General features: G+C 34.7%; 1 protein-coding gene across 1 annotated transcript in view; it reads right to left on the reverse strand.

Annotated features, from left to right (window-relative positions):
• Positions 1-12839, reverse strand: part of IPO11 (importin 11) — a 192766-nt gene that overhangs the window by 147107 nt on the left and 32820 nt on the right. The window contains exon 5 of the mRNA XM_079144443.1: positions 10766-10969. Within this exon, the coding sequence (XP_079000569.1) occupies positions 10766-10969 (204 nt within the window). The remainder of the gene's footprint in view (positions 1-10765; positions 10970-12839) is intronic.

The following is a 12839-nucleotide window of genomic DNA, read 5'->3' on the forward strand; positions in this document are numbered from 1 at the left end:
GAAGCAAACAGAGGTTTAAAAAAAAATGTTCTATTTCTTTTAGCATTTCAAATATTCTTAACATTTTTAGCTTCAGGACCACTTTCCTCACAATTTTTCCTTAAGAAAAGTTAGCACAAAATGTTCTAAATCAAAGTCACATTATTTATCTTTAAGACTGACACAACGAATTGTCAAAATATAGATGCCAAAATCTGCTATAGTGCGACCCTAATCAAAAAGATACATAATCAACAAATGCAGATGGTAAGACACTACCAGTTAACTGCCTTTGTTTCTTGAAAACAGGAGGAGGAGGAAAAGGAAAGAAATACTAGTTTGAATGAAAAGGTTTTAAAAGACATAGCCAAATGTAATCTAACCACCTTTTTCATTTTCCTGAAAAGTATTTGTAAAAACATATTTAATAACCATGTAGAAAACTGGACAGGTCGGGCATGGTGGCTTGGGAGGCTGAGAAAGGAGGATTGCAAGTTCAAAGCCAGCCTCAGGCACAGGGAGGCCCTGAACAACTCAGTGAGACCCTGTCTCTAAATAAAATACAAAATAGGGCTAGGGATGTGGCTCAGTGGTTGAGTGCCCCTGAATTCAATCCCTGGTACCCGCCCTACAAAAAAGAAAATTGGACAAAAAAATTAAATGTCTTTAAGTCACTATTTTTACCCTTCTTAAGTGTGATAAAAGCAAAATGACTATGCTAACAACAAATGTTTTTTTCTAATTTTTTATTGGTGCATTAAAATTCTATATGAGTGGAATTCATTGTTACATATTCATACATGCACACAACATAACAAAATAATTTGGCCAGTTTCATTCCCCAATTCCTCCCTCCCACCGCCCCCCACCTCCACCTAGATTCTTTACTCTCCTGAACTCCCTTCTGTTTTCATGAGATACACACACACACACACACACACACACCTCCCCCGCCTTTTCTAGCTTCCACATGAGAGAAAACACATGACCCTTGACATTCTAAGTTTGGCTTATTGTGCTTATTAACAATGTTCTGAAATAATTTTATTCTTCGTTATGGCTGAAAAAAATTCCACTGTGTATATATGCCATATTTTCTTTACCTATTCATCCATTTATAGACACCTAGGCTAGTTCCATAATTTGGCCATGGTGAACTGTGCTGCTATATCCATGGGTATGCAAGTACCACTACAGTATGCTGGCTTTAATTCTTTAGGATAAACACTGAGGAGAAATACAGCTGGGTAATTCCTATTCTTTTGAGGAAATGCCATACTGATTCCAAAGTGGTTGTACTAAATTTACAATCCCAAAATGTTTTATAAGTATTAATTTTCTCCAGCATCCTCTCCAGCAATTATTTGTGTTCTTGGGGGCTGCCATTCTAATGGGGGTGAAATGAAATCTCAGCATAGTTTTGACTTGTAGTTCCCTAATTGCTAAAGATGTTGAATATGCTTTCAAGTATTTGTAGGCCATTTGTACTTGTTCTTTTGAGAAGTGTGTTTAGTTCATTTGCCCATTTATAGATGGGGTTATTTGGCTTTTGGTGGTAAGTTTTTGAGTTCTTTATATGTTCAAGACATTAATCCTCTGTAAGAAGAGTAGCTGGCAAAAATTTTCTCCCATTCTGTAAGTTTTCTTTTTATATTTGTTCTCTTTACTCTGCTATAGTGTTTTATTCAATGCCAAGCCATTTATTAATTCTTGGCATTATTTCCCGAGTTTTAGGAGTCCTATTAAGGAAGTTGTTATCTGCACCTGTATGCTAGAGTATTGACCATACATTTTCTTCAATGAGTTGCAAAGTTCTGGTCTGATACCTAGGTCTTTGACCCATTTTGAGTTTACTTCTGTTCAAGTGAAAGATAGGAACCTAGATCTACTCTTTTACATAAGGACATCCAGTTTTCCCAGCACTTTTTGTTAAAAAACTATCTTTTCTCCAACATAATATATATACATACATACATACATATATATATATATATATATATTTTTTTTTTTTTTTTTTTTTTGATACCAGGGTTTGAACTCAGGGGTACACAACCACTGAGCCACATCCCCAGTCTTATTTTGTATTTTATTTAGAGAAAGAATCTCACTGAGTTGCCATTGCTGAGGCTGGATTTGAACTAGAGATCCTCCTGCCTCAGCCTCCTGAGCTGCTGGGATTACAGGCATGCACCATGGCACCCGGCTTCCAACATATATTTTTAAAACCTTTGTCAAGAATCAGATGACTGTTTGGGATTGTTTCTGTCTTCCATGTGTTGCACTGGTCTATATGTCTGGTTTTATGCCAATACTCTGCCAATTTTTGTTAGTAAAACTGTAGTATAATTTGAAGTTGGGGATTGTGGTGCTTCCACAGCATTGCTTTTTTGCTTTGAACTGCTTTGGTTAATCTATATCTTTAATTCTTCCAAATGAATTTTAGGACTGTTGTTTCTTGAGATCTAGTCTCTTACCTTGCAAGCACAAATTTGGTCTGATGTTCAACTTTTCTGTATTAGCTCTGAGTACCATCTCAGGCAAAATCCTATTGACACTGCACACTGTACTCTACACTTTGAGGCGTAGGAGATTCCTTTTGCCTGTAACTCTCTTCCTCTCACCTTGTCTTCTTGGAGCACTACTAATTCATCAAGCATCAGCTCTTTAATCAATGTCCCACTCACAGAGTTAGGCTTTCCCACACCCTACACTGGTATACAAACTTATGACACATTCTATAAATCTTATCATATGATTCTGCATCAGACTGTTAGCAACTTGAGTGAAAGGCTTTACTTTTCTTTTTAATTTCAAGCCCCAGTTTCTAAGACATTGTCTGATAAATAATATATATTTAATGACCCAGTTTTATCACACAAGTATATAGTGTGAAACAATCCAACATCAAATAATTTTCCATCTGAAGCCCAGGCAAAGAAAATGTGATGAACTATAAGGTTAATACTATCAGGAAGCTTAACTATTTGACTTGTTTCTCTGATTAACAAGTTCTACTTCACTATCTGCTAATCATCACTATATGAATACAGTTCTTCACAGCTTACAGCTTCTTCAGCCCACACAGCTTAGTAATTCTTACTGCTTTGGTTCTTTTAAAAAAGGTATCTTCAGTCTAATATCTCCATTTCCAGGAAAATTTTAAATAACACTTTAAATTGTATTTACTCAAGTTCCATGAAAGCAGCAGCAACTGCTCTCAGAGCTGAGACCAGTTACCAAGAAAACTCCCCACCTTTATCACCATAATGACTTCTAAACACTATGCTCTCTCCTTCTTCCCTCTTCAACACCATACATACATACATATATGTGTGTGTGTGTGTATACGTATATGTAAAACAGCAAAATAGTTACATGATTAAAATTTAGTTAATAAGTGCAAAGCAAAAAAGCCTACCTCACCACAGATTAATATTGAAGAGTTTGACAATATAACATCACGAAATCATTTTAAATTACTTTGAAACAGCTCAGAGCAAGTGATAAGGTAAAAATAGAACGTTGACAAATCTGGGAGATAGCTATATGGAAGTTCCTCTTTTTCTTTTCTGTATGCTTTAAATATTTCTAAAAATTTAAAAACAGCTTAATGATAGCCAAAAAGGTACAGTTATTTTAGGAATAATCAGTATTTCTTTAATACAAGGCTTAAATATAAATTTGCCTCCACTTAACCATGACAAACATATTGTATGTCAAATGACCAGAAAGTGTCAAGCAGAAGCCTTACTGGGTACAAGATCCATCTCAAAGCAACTTGTATTCAAATTGCCAATGTTTCTCAGTTGGTATTTATTGACAGTCAGTGAGGGACATTCCCAAAGACCTGTAACATCTATTAGTAACTTTTTTTTTTTTTTCTTTTCTTTCTGTCTTTTTTTTTTTTTTTTCCTAAAGTAAAGCATACAGCTTGAGCTCAAGAGGGTCACTATAAACCGTCTTTTAGGTTCCTAAAATTCTTTAGTCTTAGCAGTATCTGTAAGACTATATGTATACTTACCATGTAGGTATCTGTAAGATACCAACAAACTGTTATCAAGTACTCAAAATATCAACTAAATAAAAAGGAGGTAAAATTATCCTCTATTCCCCATTTAGAACCCTACCTTTGTTAATAGCTGTTATCTTGGGGATCTAATAAAGTGACTAGCACAGAGTCGGAGTCAAAATATTTGTTGAAGAAAGAAAATAAATGGATAGGTGAAAGAATGAAACATAAATAAGCACTGTTACAAACATAACTTACAGAGATTTTGATAATAAGGTTTATGTATTTTTATTCTTATTCCAGAACACTTTTCCTAGAACCCAAAAAAAGTTCCTTGTGAACGATACAAAAAGAATACACACCATGCTATGCCAAAATCTCTTCTGTTCAGTGCATAGCTCCTTTTCCCCACCACCACCTTGGTGCTAGAAAATGAACCCAGAATCTTGTGCCTCCTAGGCAAGTACTCTACCAGTAGCCTATACCCCCACGCTAACTTGAGCTTTTAAAAATATCAAGTTAGTAATCTTAAATCTCTCTTTCCTTAAGTAACTTCCTACCAAACGGTTCTTCTTTCCTTTAATACAGTATAAGCATCCCCAGTCTCTGCAATTTAGTGAGGCCCTAAGCAACTTAGCAATATCCTGTCTCAAAATAAGAATTAAAAAGAGTTGGGATAGAGCTCAGAGGTAGAATGCCCCGGGTTCTATCTCCAGTACCCACCCCTCCAAAAAGTAAACATCCTGTAAAGATAAACTATAAAAAGTCCTAGAATGAAACAAAGGAAAAATTTAGATGGCCTTAGGTTTGGCAATGACTTTTTAGGTACAACACTAAAGGCACAATCCATAAAGAACTGATAAGCTGGACTTCGTTAAAAATTTCTCCTCAGGACTGGGGATATAGCTCAGTTGGTAGAGTATTTGCTTCACATGCACAAGGCCTGGATTCAATCCCCAGCACCACAAAAAAAAAAAAAAAAAAAAAAAAAATCTCCTCCACAAAATTCTTAATAAAATGAAAAGACAAGTCATATTGTAGGGAAAAAAATACTTGCAAAAGACACATTAGATAAAGGACTGTTAGTAAGAAAATATATATAAAGAACTCTTAAAACTCAACAATAAAAACACAAAGGGTTGGGGTTGTAGCTCAGTGGCTGAGCACTTGCCTAGCATGTGTAAGGCACTGGGTTCCATTCTCAGCACTGCATATAAATGAAAAAATAAAGATTCATTGACAACTAAAAAATTTTTTTAAAAAAATCTGATTTTTAAAAAAGGGCCAAAGACCTTGACAACTCACCAAAGAAAATATACAGCTATGAAAAAATACTCCACATAATATGTCAAAAGCAAATTAAAATAATGATATATCACTACACACCTGCTGAAATGGCCAAAATCCAAAACACTGACCATATCAAACACTGGCAAGGAAGAACTCGAATTCATTGCTAGTGGGAATTCAAAACAATACACTCACTCAGAAGACAGTCTGATGGTTTAAGAAAATTAACAAAAAAACTACAACACTCTCTTATTATTAGCTCCAACAATCACACTGCTAGGTATTTAAAGAAATAGAAATTGTATATCCATACAAAAATCTATACATGGATGCTTAAAGCAATCATATTCATACTTGCCAAAACTTGCAAGAAATTATAATGTCCTTCAGTAAGTGCACAGATACACTGTGGTACATCCAGAAAAAGGAATGTTATTCAGAGCTAAAAGGAAAGGAGCCTTCAGTCAGGCATGGTGGTACATGACTGTAATCCCAGTAACTCAGGAGGCTTACGCAGGAAAATCACTAGCTTAAGGTCAACCTTGGTAACTGAAACCCTTTCTCAAAAAAAAAGTTGAAAACGTAGCTTAGTGGTAAAGCACCCCTGTGTTTAGAGCCTAGTACCACAAATAAACTAATCAATTAATAAAATACAATAGAAAAATGTAGTTCAGTGCTTGTCCATCAGGTGAAAGAACCTGGGTTTAATCCAGTACACCACAAAAAAAAAAAAAAAAAACAAAAAACTATCAACTCATGAAAAGATATGGAGGAAACTTAAATGTACATCCAAAAGTGAGAAAAGTCAACCTAAAAAGTGTTCTGAACTATATGATTCTAACCAAATGATATTCTGGCAAAGGTAAAACTACATAAAAAGTAAAATAATCTGTGATTCCAAAAGGCTGAGGGAAGAGATGAAAAGGTGAAGAACAAAAGATTTCAAGGGTGATGAACATAATCTGTGTGATATTATAATGAATACATATCATTATACATTTGTCCAAACCCATAGAGGGTATACCATATGAAGAGTGAATCCTAATATAAATTATGGACTTTAGGTAATAAATATGTGTGCTTCAGAGGTTAATTAATTATAACTAATATACTACTTCAGTGAGAGATGCTGAAAATAGGGGATGTTATGCACCACATATGGAAGTAGTAGGCATATATCTTTGGGAAATCTCTGCACCTTCTACTCAATATTTCTAAAAACCCAAAATTGTTCTAAAAGATTAAGTTAAGGGCTGGAGTTGTGGCTCAGTGGTAGAGCATTTGCCTGGCATGTGTAAGGCCCTGGGTTCAATCCTCAGCACCACATATAAATAAATAAATAAAAGATCCATTGACAACTAAAAAATATTAAAAAAAAAAAGATTAAGTTAAAATTCATATTTAAGTTATAAGCAAAATTTGCATCTCAAAAATAATTTTTGGGGGGAGACAATTTTGCTATGTTGCCCAAGGCTCTCCTTAAACACCTGGCCTCAGCTTCTCAAGTAGCTGTAATGACAGGCGCATGCCCACCTGTCAAAATATTAATGACGCTAATACAAATTAACCTAGATAAATAAGATTATAAATTCAGAGAACCAAACAATCTTAGAACTGAAACAAATTTCAAAGAATCACAAAGACTCTTTCAGAAAATCCCAAAGTTGCTCAATACAAAAAACACTCACCACTGGAAAACAAGTCTTCACATAACTGTTAGGTCATTTTTCTAAAACCAAATGGTATGTATAATTTTCAAAAGATCTTTTTATCTTTTTGAGGTTCCAATTATTTTATTTTCAACATATACCTTTGTGGTTCACCGCCATACTTAGAGTTACTATTGGTACCTTAAATTCTCTTGCTTTCAGTGACTTTAGATTTTGATTTTAACTGAAATTAATGTCAGTTTTTTAATATTCAGGTTTATATGAAAAGGCATTCTGTTTTATAGAAAATGAGCTTCTTTTTGTGTGAAATCAAGGTAATTTTGCTACTTTTAAACAATTTGCTCACCTATTGATTCCTCAATTTGTCACCCCTGAAAAAAAAAAACCTTAATCTATTTTAATAGAGAGGGGAAACAGGTTATAATTGTTGGAACAGCCAGAAGCAGTGACACATGTCTGTAACCCCAGCGACTTGGGAGGCTAAGACAGGAAGATCTCAAGTTCAAAGCCAGTGTCAGCAACTTAGCAAGGCCTTCAGCAACTTAAAGAGACCCTGTCTCTAAAAAAAAAAAAAAAAAAAAAAAAAAAAAAATTGCTGGGGGTGTGGCTCAGTGGTAAAGGTAGCAGTTTTAAGTGTACCCTGAACTACTTTGCTATAGCAACTAGCTCAAACTAAGAGCTTATGTGTTATGTGGGAAATTAATTTGGTAATTGAAGATCACCCTGGCTTTATAGTAAACATGTTATTAAAAGGAAGCTTATCTGCACCTCAGATTACCAAAATAATAGGAGCAGCTTTAACAAAATTGTTCTTCAAAATACTATTTCCCCATATACACTACCTTCCTTAAACTATTAATCTTGTACCTCAACTCCATTAAACAGGATCCCCTTCCTATTTCCTACTGTAGACCATGTTTTCAGATTTGGCTACATTTACATTTCAAATTGACAGATGATAATTTGAAATTTTCCAGGCATTTTTAGCTCTCAATTATAAACTCAAAAAATTCTTGGTGCTTTGTTGAAGTTTTGCCCTGTACTACTCTAAAATCTAACAGGTATCTAAGAACATGTCTTCTATTTGTGCTTCTGTGTTTGCAATGTAGCAGATGAAACCCAAGGCAAGCATTCTACCACTGAGCTGTATCCCCAATCTGTTTATACATTTAACAGTTATTGAGCATTGACTATCATATATATTTCGAGACTGGTATAAGAACTATAGCAACAAAAGCTCCAGTGTAATGAACTGAGGAAAGTAAATCAACAATTACAATTCAGTCCAATGTGATAAATATTCCACTGGAAGTTAAGTTCAAGATGCTAAGCAAACCTATTTTATTCTAGATGGAAAGGCACCCAAGAGAAAAACCAATGAAGAAGTTATATCACACAAACCACCCAGAAAAAGGCCTGAGTGGACCACAACTTGTAGAGACTGCCTGAGATAAATATATCTTATACCTGACAACCAAAGAAACACATAAGAGTATACCTCAAAAAAGCCAAAATAATTCAGACTTCCACTGATGGGAATCCCTTGATAAAGAGTAACTATAACTCAGAATCCTCCAAACATTTGACTTTGAAACTCTTTCCATCATAAAAGCCAAATCCCAGAAGCAGAAGGGTTTCAAGTAGAAATAAAGGTAAGGAAAAATCAAAAAGAAATTCATAGACTAGGGTAGATTAACTGTCCATTTCTTTAGTGCTAGTTAGAAATCAAGCAAAAATGACAAGAAATTCAAAATAACCTTACAAATATCAAAAAGAATTCTTCTTATTCTCAGATAAACTTAAGAATAGCTATGTAAACTCACTGAGTTAAAAATAAGGAGGAGGGCTGGGGATATAGCTCAGTTGGTACAGTGCTTGCCTAGCATGCACAGGCCCTGGGTTCAATTCCCAGCACCACCAAAAAAAAAGAAAGAAAAAAATAAAGAGGATATAATATGGTTGTCTTAAAATTTGATGTAGATAACAATCAGCTGGGGAGCCCATTAAAAATGCAGCTACCTAAGTCATAAACTCATAACCTCAAAGTGAGGATTCCAAAGGTGTGGCTGAGAAACCTCTCAATCTGTGCTTGACAGATCGAAAACCAATATTTTAACATGGAAGACGGTTCAAGATTATATAATGCTCCTTCTCTTCCCTTCCCTATACAAAGCACCCAGACAAAACGGAGTCCTCAGAGACAAAAAGTTGACCACTATTTGTGAACAACAAATGCATTATTAAAAAAAAAAATCAAACTAGGACAAGTATTCTCTTCTAGACCTCTCTCTTCACTTGGCTTGCTGCACTAGATCACTTCTCCTCCACATGCTGTATACTCTTCAGTGACTCATTTTCACAAAGAACAAGACAAAGCTATTTCCTTCTTTAAGAATGAAATAAGCTGGGATGTGGTGGCGCACGTCAGTAATCCCAGTAACCCAGAAGGCTGAGGCAGAAGGATCTCAAGTTCAAAGTCAGTCTCTGCAATTAGCAAGGCCCTAAACAATTAAGCAAGACCCTGTCTCAAAATAAAAAATAAAAAGGGCTAGGGATGTGGCTCAGTGGTTAGGTGCCCCTGGGTTCAATCCTTGGTACCAAATAATAATAATAAATTTTTTAAAAGGAAGAAAGAAAACAATGAAGCACCTGCTGGGCATTGTGGTACACACAGGTAGTTCCAGTAACTCAGGAGGCTGAGACAGGAGGATCAAAAGCTGGAGGTCAGCCTGGGCAACTTAATGAGATTGTCTCAAAAGGAAAAAAAAAAAAAAAAGGGCTGGGGACATAACTCAGTGATAAAGCACCAGTACTACAAATCCCCAGTACCACATACTAGAAGTATGAAATAACTCTAATCATGAAAGGTGAAGTACAGACTAAAGTAGAAATCAAAAGAAAAGAGGCCTGGGAAAGTCTACTTACGACCATGTTCAAAATTTATAAGCAAGAGAAATCCTGCAAACCACCCCACCCCCCAGGGAAAAGCATGTTGTTACTTGGGGGAAATAACAAGCAATGAATATGGTACATTTGGAGGAGGAAAAAGAAAAAAAAAAAAAAAAAAAAGCCTTCTATAAAACACTATCACTGTATCTTTTCTGGAGAGTATGTGTTATGGTTTGAATATGAGGTATCCCTCAAAAACTGTTAAATGCAGGGGGTTACATGATTAGATTATGAAAACTATGACCTAGTCAGTGGATTTATCCATTTGATGGATTATTAACTTGAAGGGATTACTGGGTGGTAACTGTCACTATTTTGACAGTTAAAAAATAGTTAAAAGCTGGGGATGTAGTTGGTAGAGCACTTGCCTAGCATGCACAAGATCCTGAATTTAATCCTCAGCACCAGAAAATATTTTAAAAGGTCAAATATAAAAGCCCCAAAGGAAGTAAATGAAGAAAAAAAATTTCTCCAACAAATGATGCTGGAACACCTAATAAAAGTATATCACTCCCTCAACAGTACAACTGCAGTACATCCATTAATTACCCAGACATGTCCATGTTACTTCGAAAATTTCAACTCTATACCTGCCTAATTGTTCCCTTTATCCTGCTTCATTTTAAAGATTTATAATCTCATCTGAATTATTTCAATAGCCTCAAATCAATCTCTTAGCTTTGGGAACATTCCCTTCCCACCAATACATGATCACTGACAACCAAGTGATCTTTCCATTCGTATCACTGCATTTTAGAATTAGAATTCATAATCTTTCAATACAATATTAAGAGAAGTAAAACTGTATTCATTTTTATACAAGTAGCTTAATTTTCATAATCAAATTTAACTATGTTAAAAAACTTACATCATAAAACAGTTTTCTATCAGCAGCCAGTCGTTTAGATGCCAGTGTCTTAGTAACATGATAGAAGGTAAGTAATGCTCTATGCTGTCGAAGATCATCTTGGACTTTAACAGACTCTATAAGAGTGGGAATCAGTTCAGGCCATTGTCGAGGACAATCCAACCTGGCAACTTTAGCAATCAGCACTGCAATCTGAGTTGCAATCTGAAAGAGAAAAGTTATCAGAAACGAACATGAAACCCAGGCAATGAATAAAGAATACATTCATAGTTTAAAAACTACCTTTTTGATTTATGATATGTTTGACAAAAATGACTAAAATTTCACTGAAAAGCTAATTAAGACAGTGATTCTCAAAGTACAGTCCACTAGAGCCTTTCAGGAGTATTATCTTCCCTTTCCCAATTACATATCAGTGTGAAGCTAGGTTTTCTTCATATGTTTACCAAAATAACATATCACAACATGGCAAATGAAGAAGATACAAATATCTGGAGGTTTAAATAGACACTAAAGACATATGCGAAAATTCTATTTTTTTAAATTTATTTTTATTGTAAACAAATGGGATACATGTTGTTTCTGTTTGTACATGAAGTAGAGGCATACCATTTGTGTAATCATACATTTACATATGATAATGGTGTTAGATTCATTCTGTTATTTTTTCCCTCCTCCCCCCACCCCTCCCAGCCCTCTTTTCTCTCTATACAGCCCCTCCTTCCTCCATTCTTGTCCCCTCCCACCCCCATTATGAGTCATCATCCGCTTATCAGCGAGATCATTCTTCCTTTGGTTTTTGGAGATTGGCTTATCTCACTTAGCATGATATTCTCCAATTTCATCCATTTGCATTCTTCAACCTAAATTATTTTGGTAAATAGCTACTATAGCTTATTTCACAAAATGCTATTTATTTTAACTAGGATAGTTTTATTATTTTTAGATTAAATAATAAATGTTTTTTAATTTCTCAGTTTTAATTTCTCAATATACATCAACAGATATAATCCTTCAAGGTCTTCAATTTTAGCAGTATAAAGGTTCCATAACCACATATTTTAAGAACGGCTAACCTAAGAATGGAAATAGCATCAAATATGAGTATTTAAATAACAATATCTGTGTAGATCAGTGCTTCCCAAATACTGGTTGATAGAATACACAGGGAATGGTTTACTTCTTAATCAATTAAACTCCAAACCAATCACTTTCTATCTCAGTGAGAACAACTCTATTCTCCATTCTCTCTCAGCTTCCTTTCAAAGAATTACAAAACAAACAATTGAGATCACTTAAAAAGGTGACTATAAAACTAAATCAGAAATATTGCCAAATTAGAAGAAATACTGCAAATTAGAAGAAAGAATCAGACAAAAATGGTGGTGGATGCCTATAATTCCAGCTATTTGGGAGGCTAAGGCAAAAAGCATCACAAGTTCAAGGTCAGTCTTGGAAACGTGACAAGACCCTGTTTCAAAATAAAAAATAAAGAGGGCTGAGGGTATAGCTCAATGGTAGATTGGGTTTTATCCCTAACCCCCAGAATTGGGGGTGAGGGGACTAAGATAGATAGATAGATAGATAGATAGATAGATAGATAGATAAATAGATACATATGAAATCAAGTATATATATTATTTTGAAAAATTTTAAAAACTGTTATACCTATAGGTAAAAATGTATCCTTAGAGGGAAACCTCACTGTAAGGGACAGAAAAAAACTGTATAATCCACCTTCTAATTACTACAGAGCAGTACGAACTGAAAACATGATAGATTCAGGAAATAAGACAAAAATCTGAAGTCATCTTGTAGTTTAAAAAGAAAAGGAAGAGGGTAGATACTGTAAGTCATTTATCTGTGGAGTCAAACACTTTCATGCCTTAGGCATGTGATATATTTTATCTGTTCCTTGTTTAAAAACTAATTATGTGATAAGAAAACAATTACTTAAAGATATGCTTTAAATACATCTCAAGTTGAAAATTATACAAGTATACATTAAAATGATTTTTGAGTTTTAAACCAAAATTCTTTTTCTTTCTTTTTTTTTTTTGGCAGTGCTGGGGAT

Source organism: Sciurus vulgaris (assembly GCF_902686455.1).
Source record: "Sciurus vulgaris genome assembly, chromosome: 6".
Classification (NCBI taxonomy): domain Eukaryota; kingdom Metazoa; phylum Chordata; class Mammalia; order Rodentia; family Sciuridae; genus Sciurus; species Sciurus vulgaris.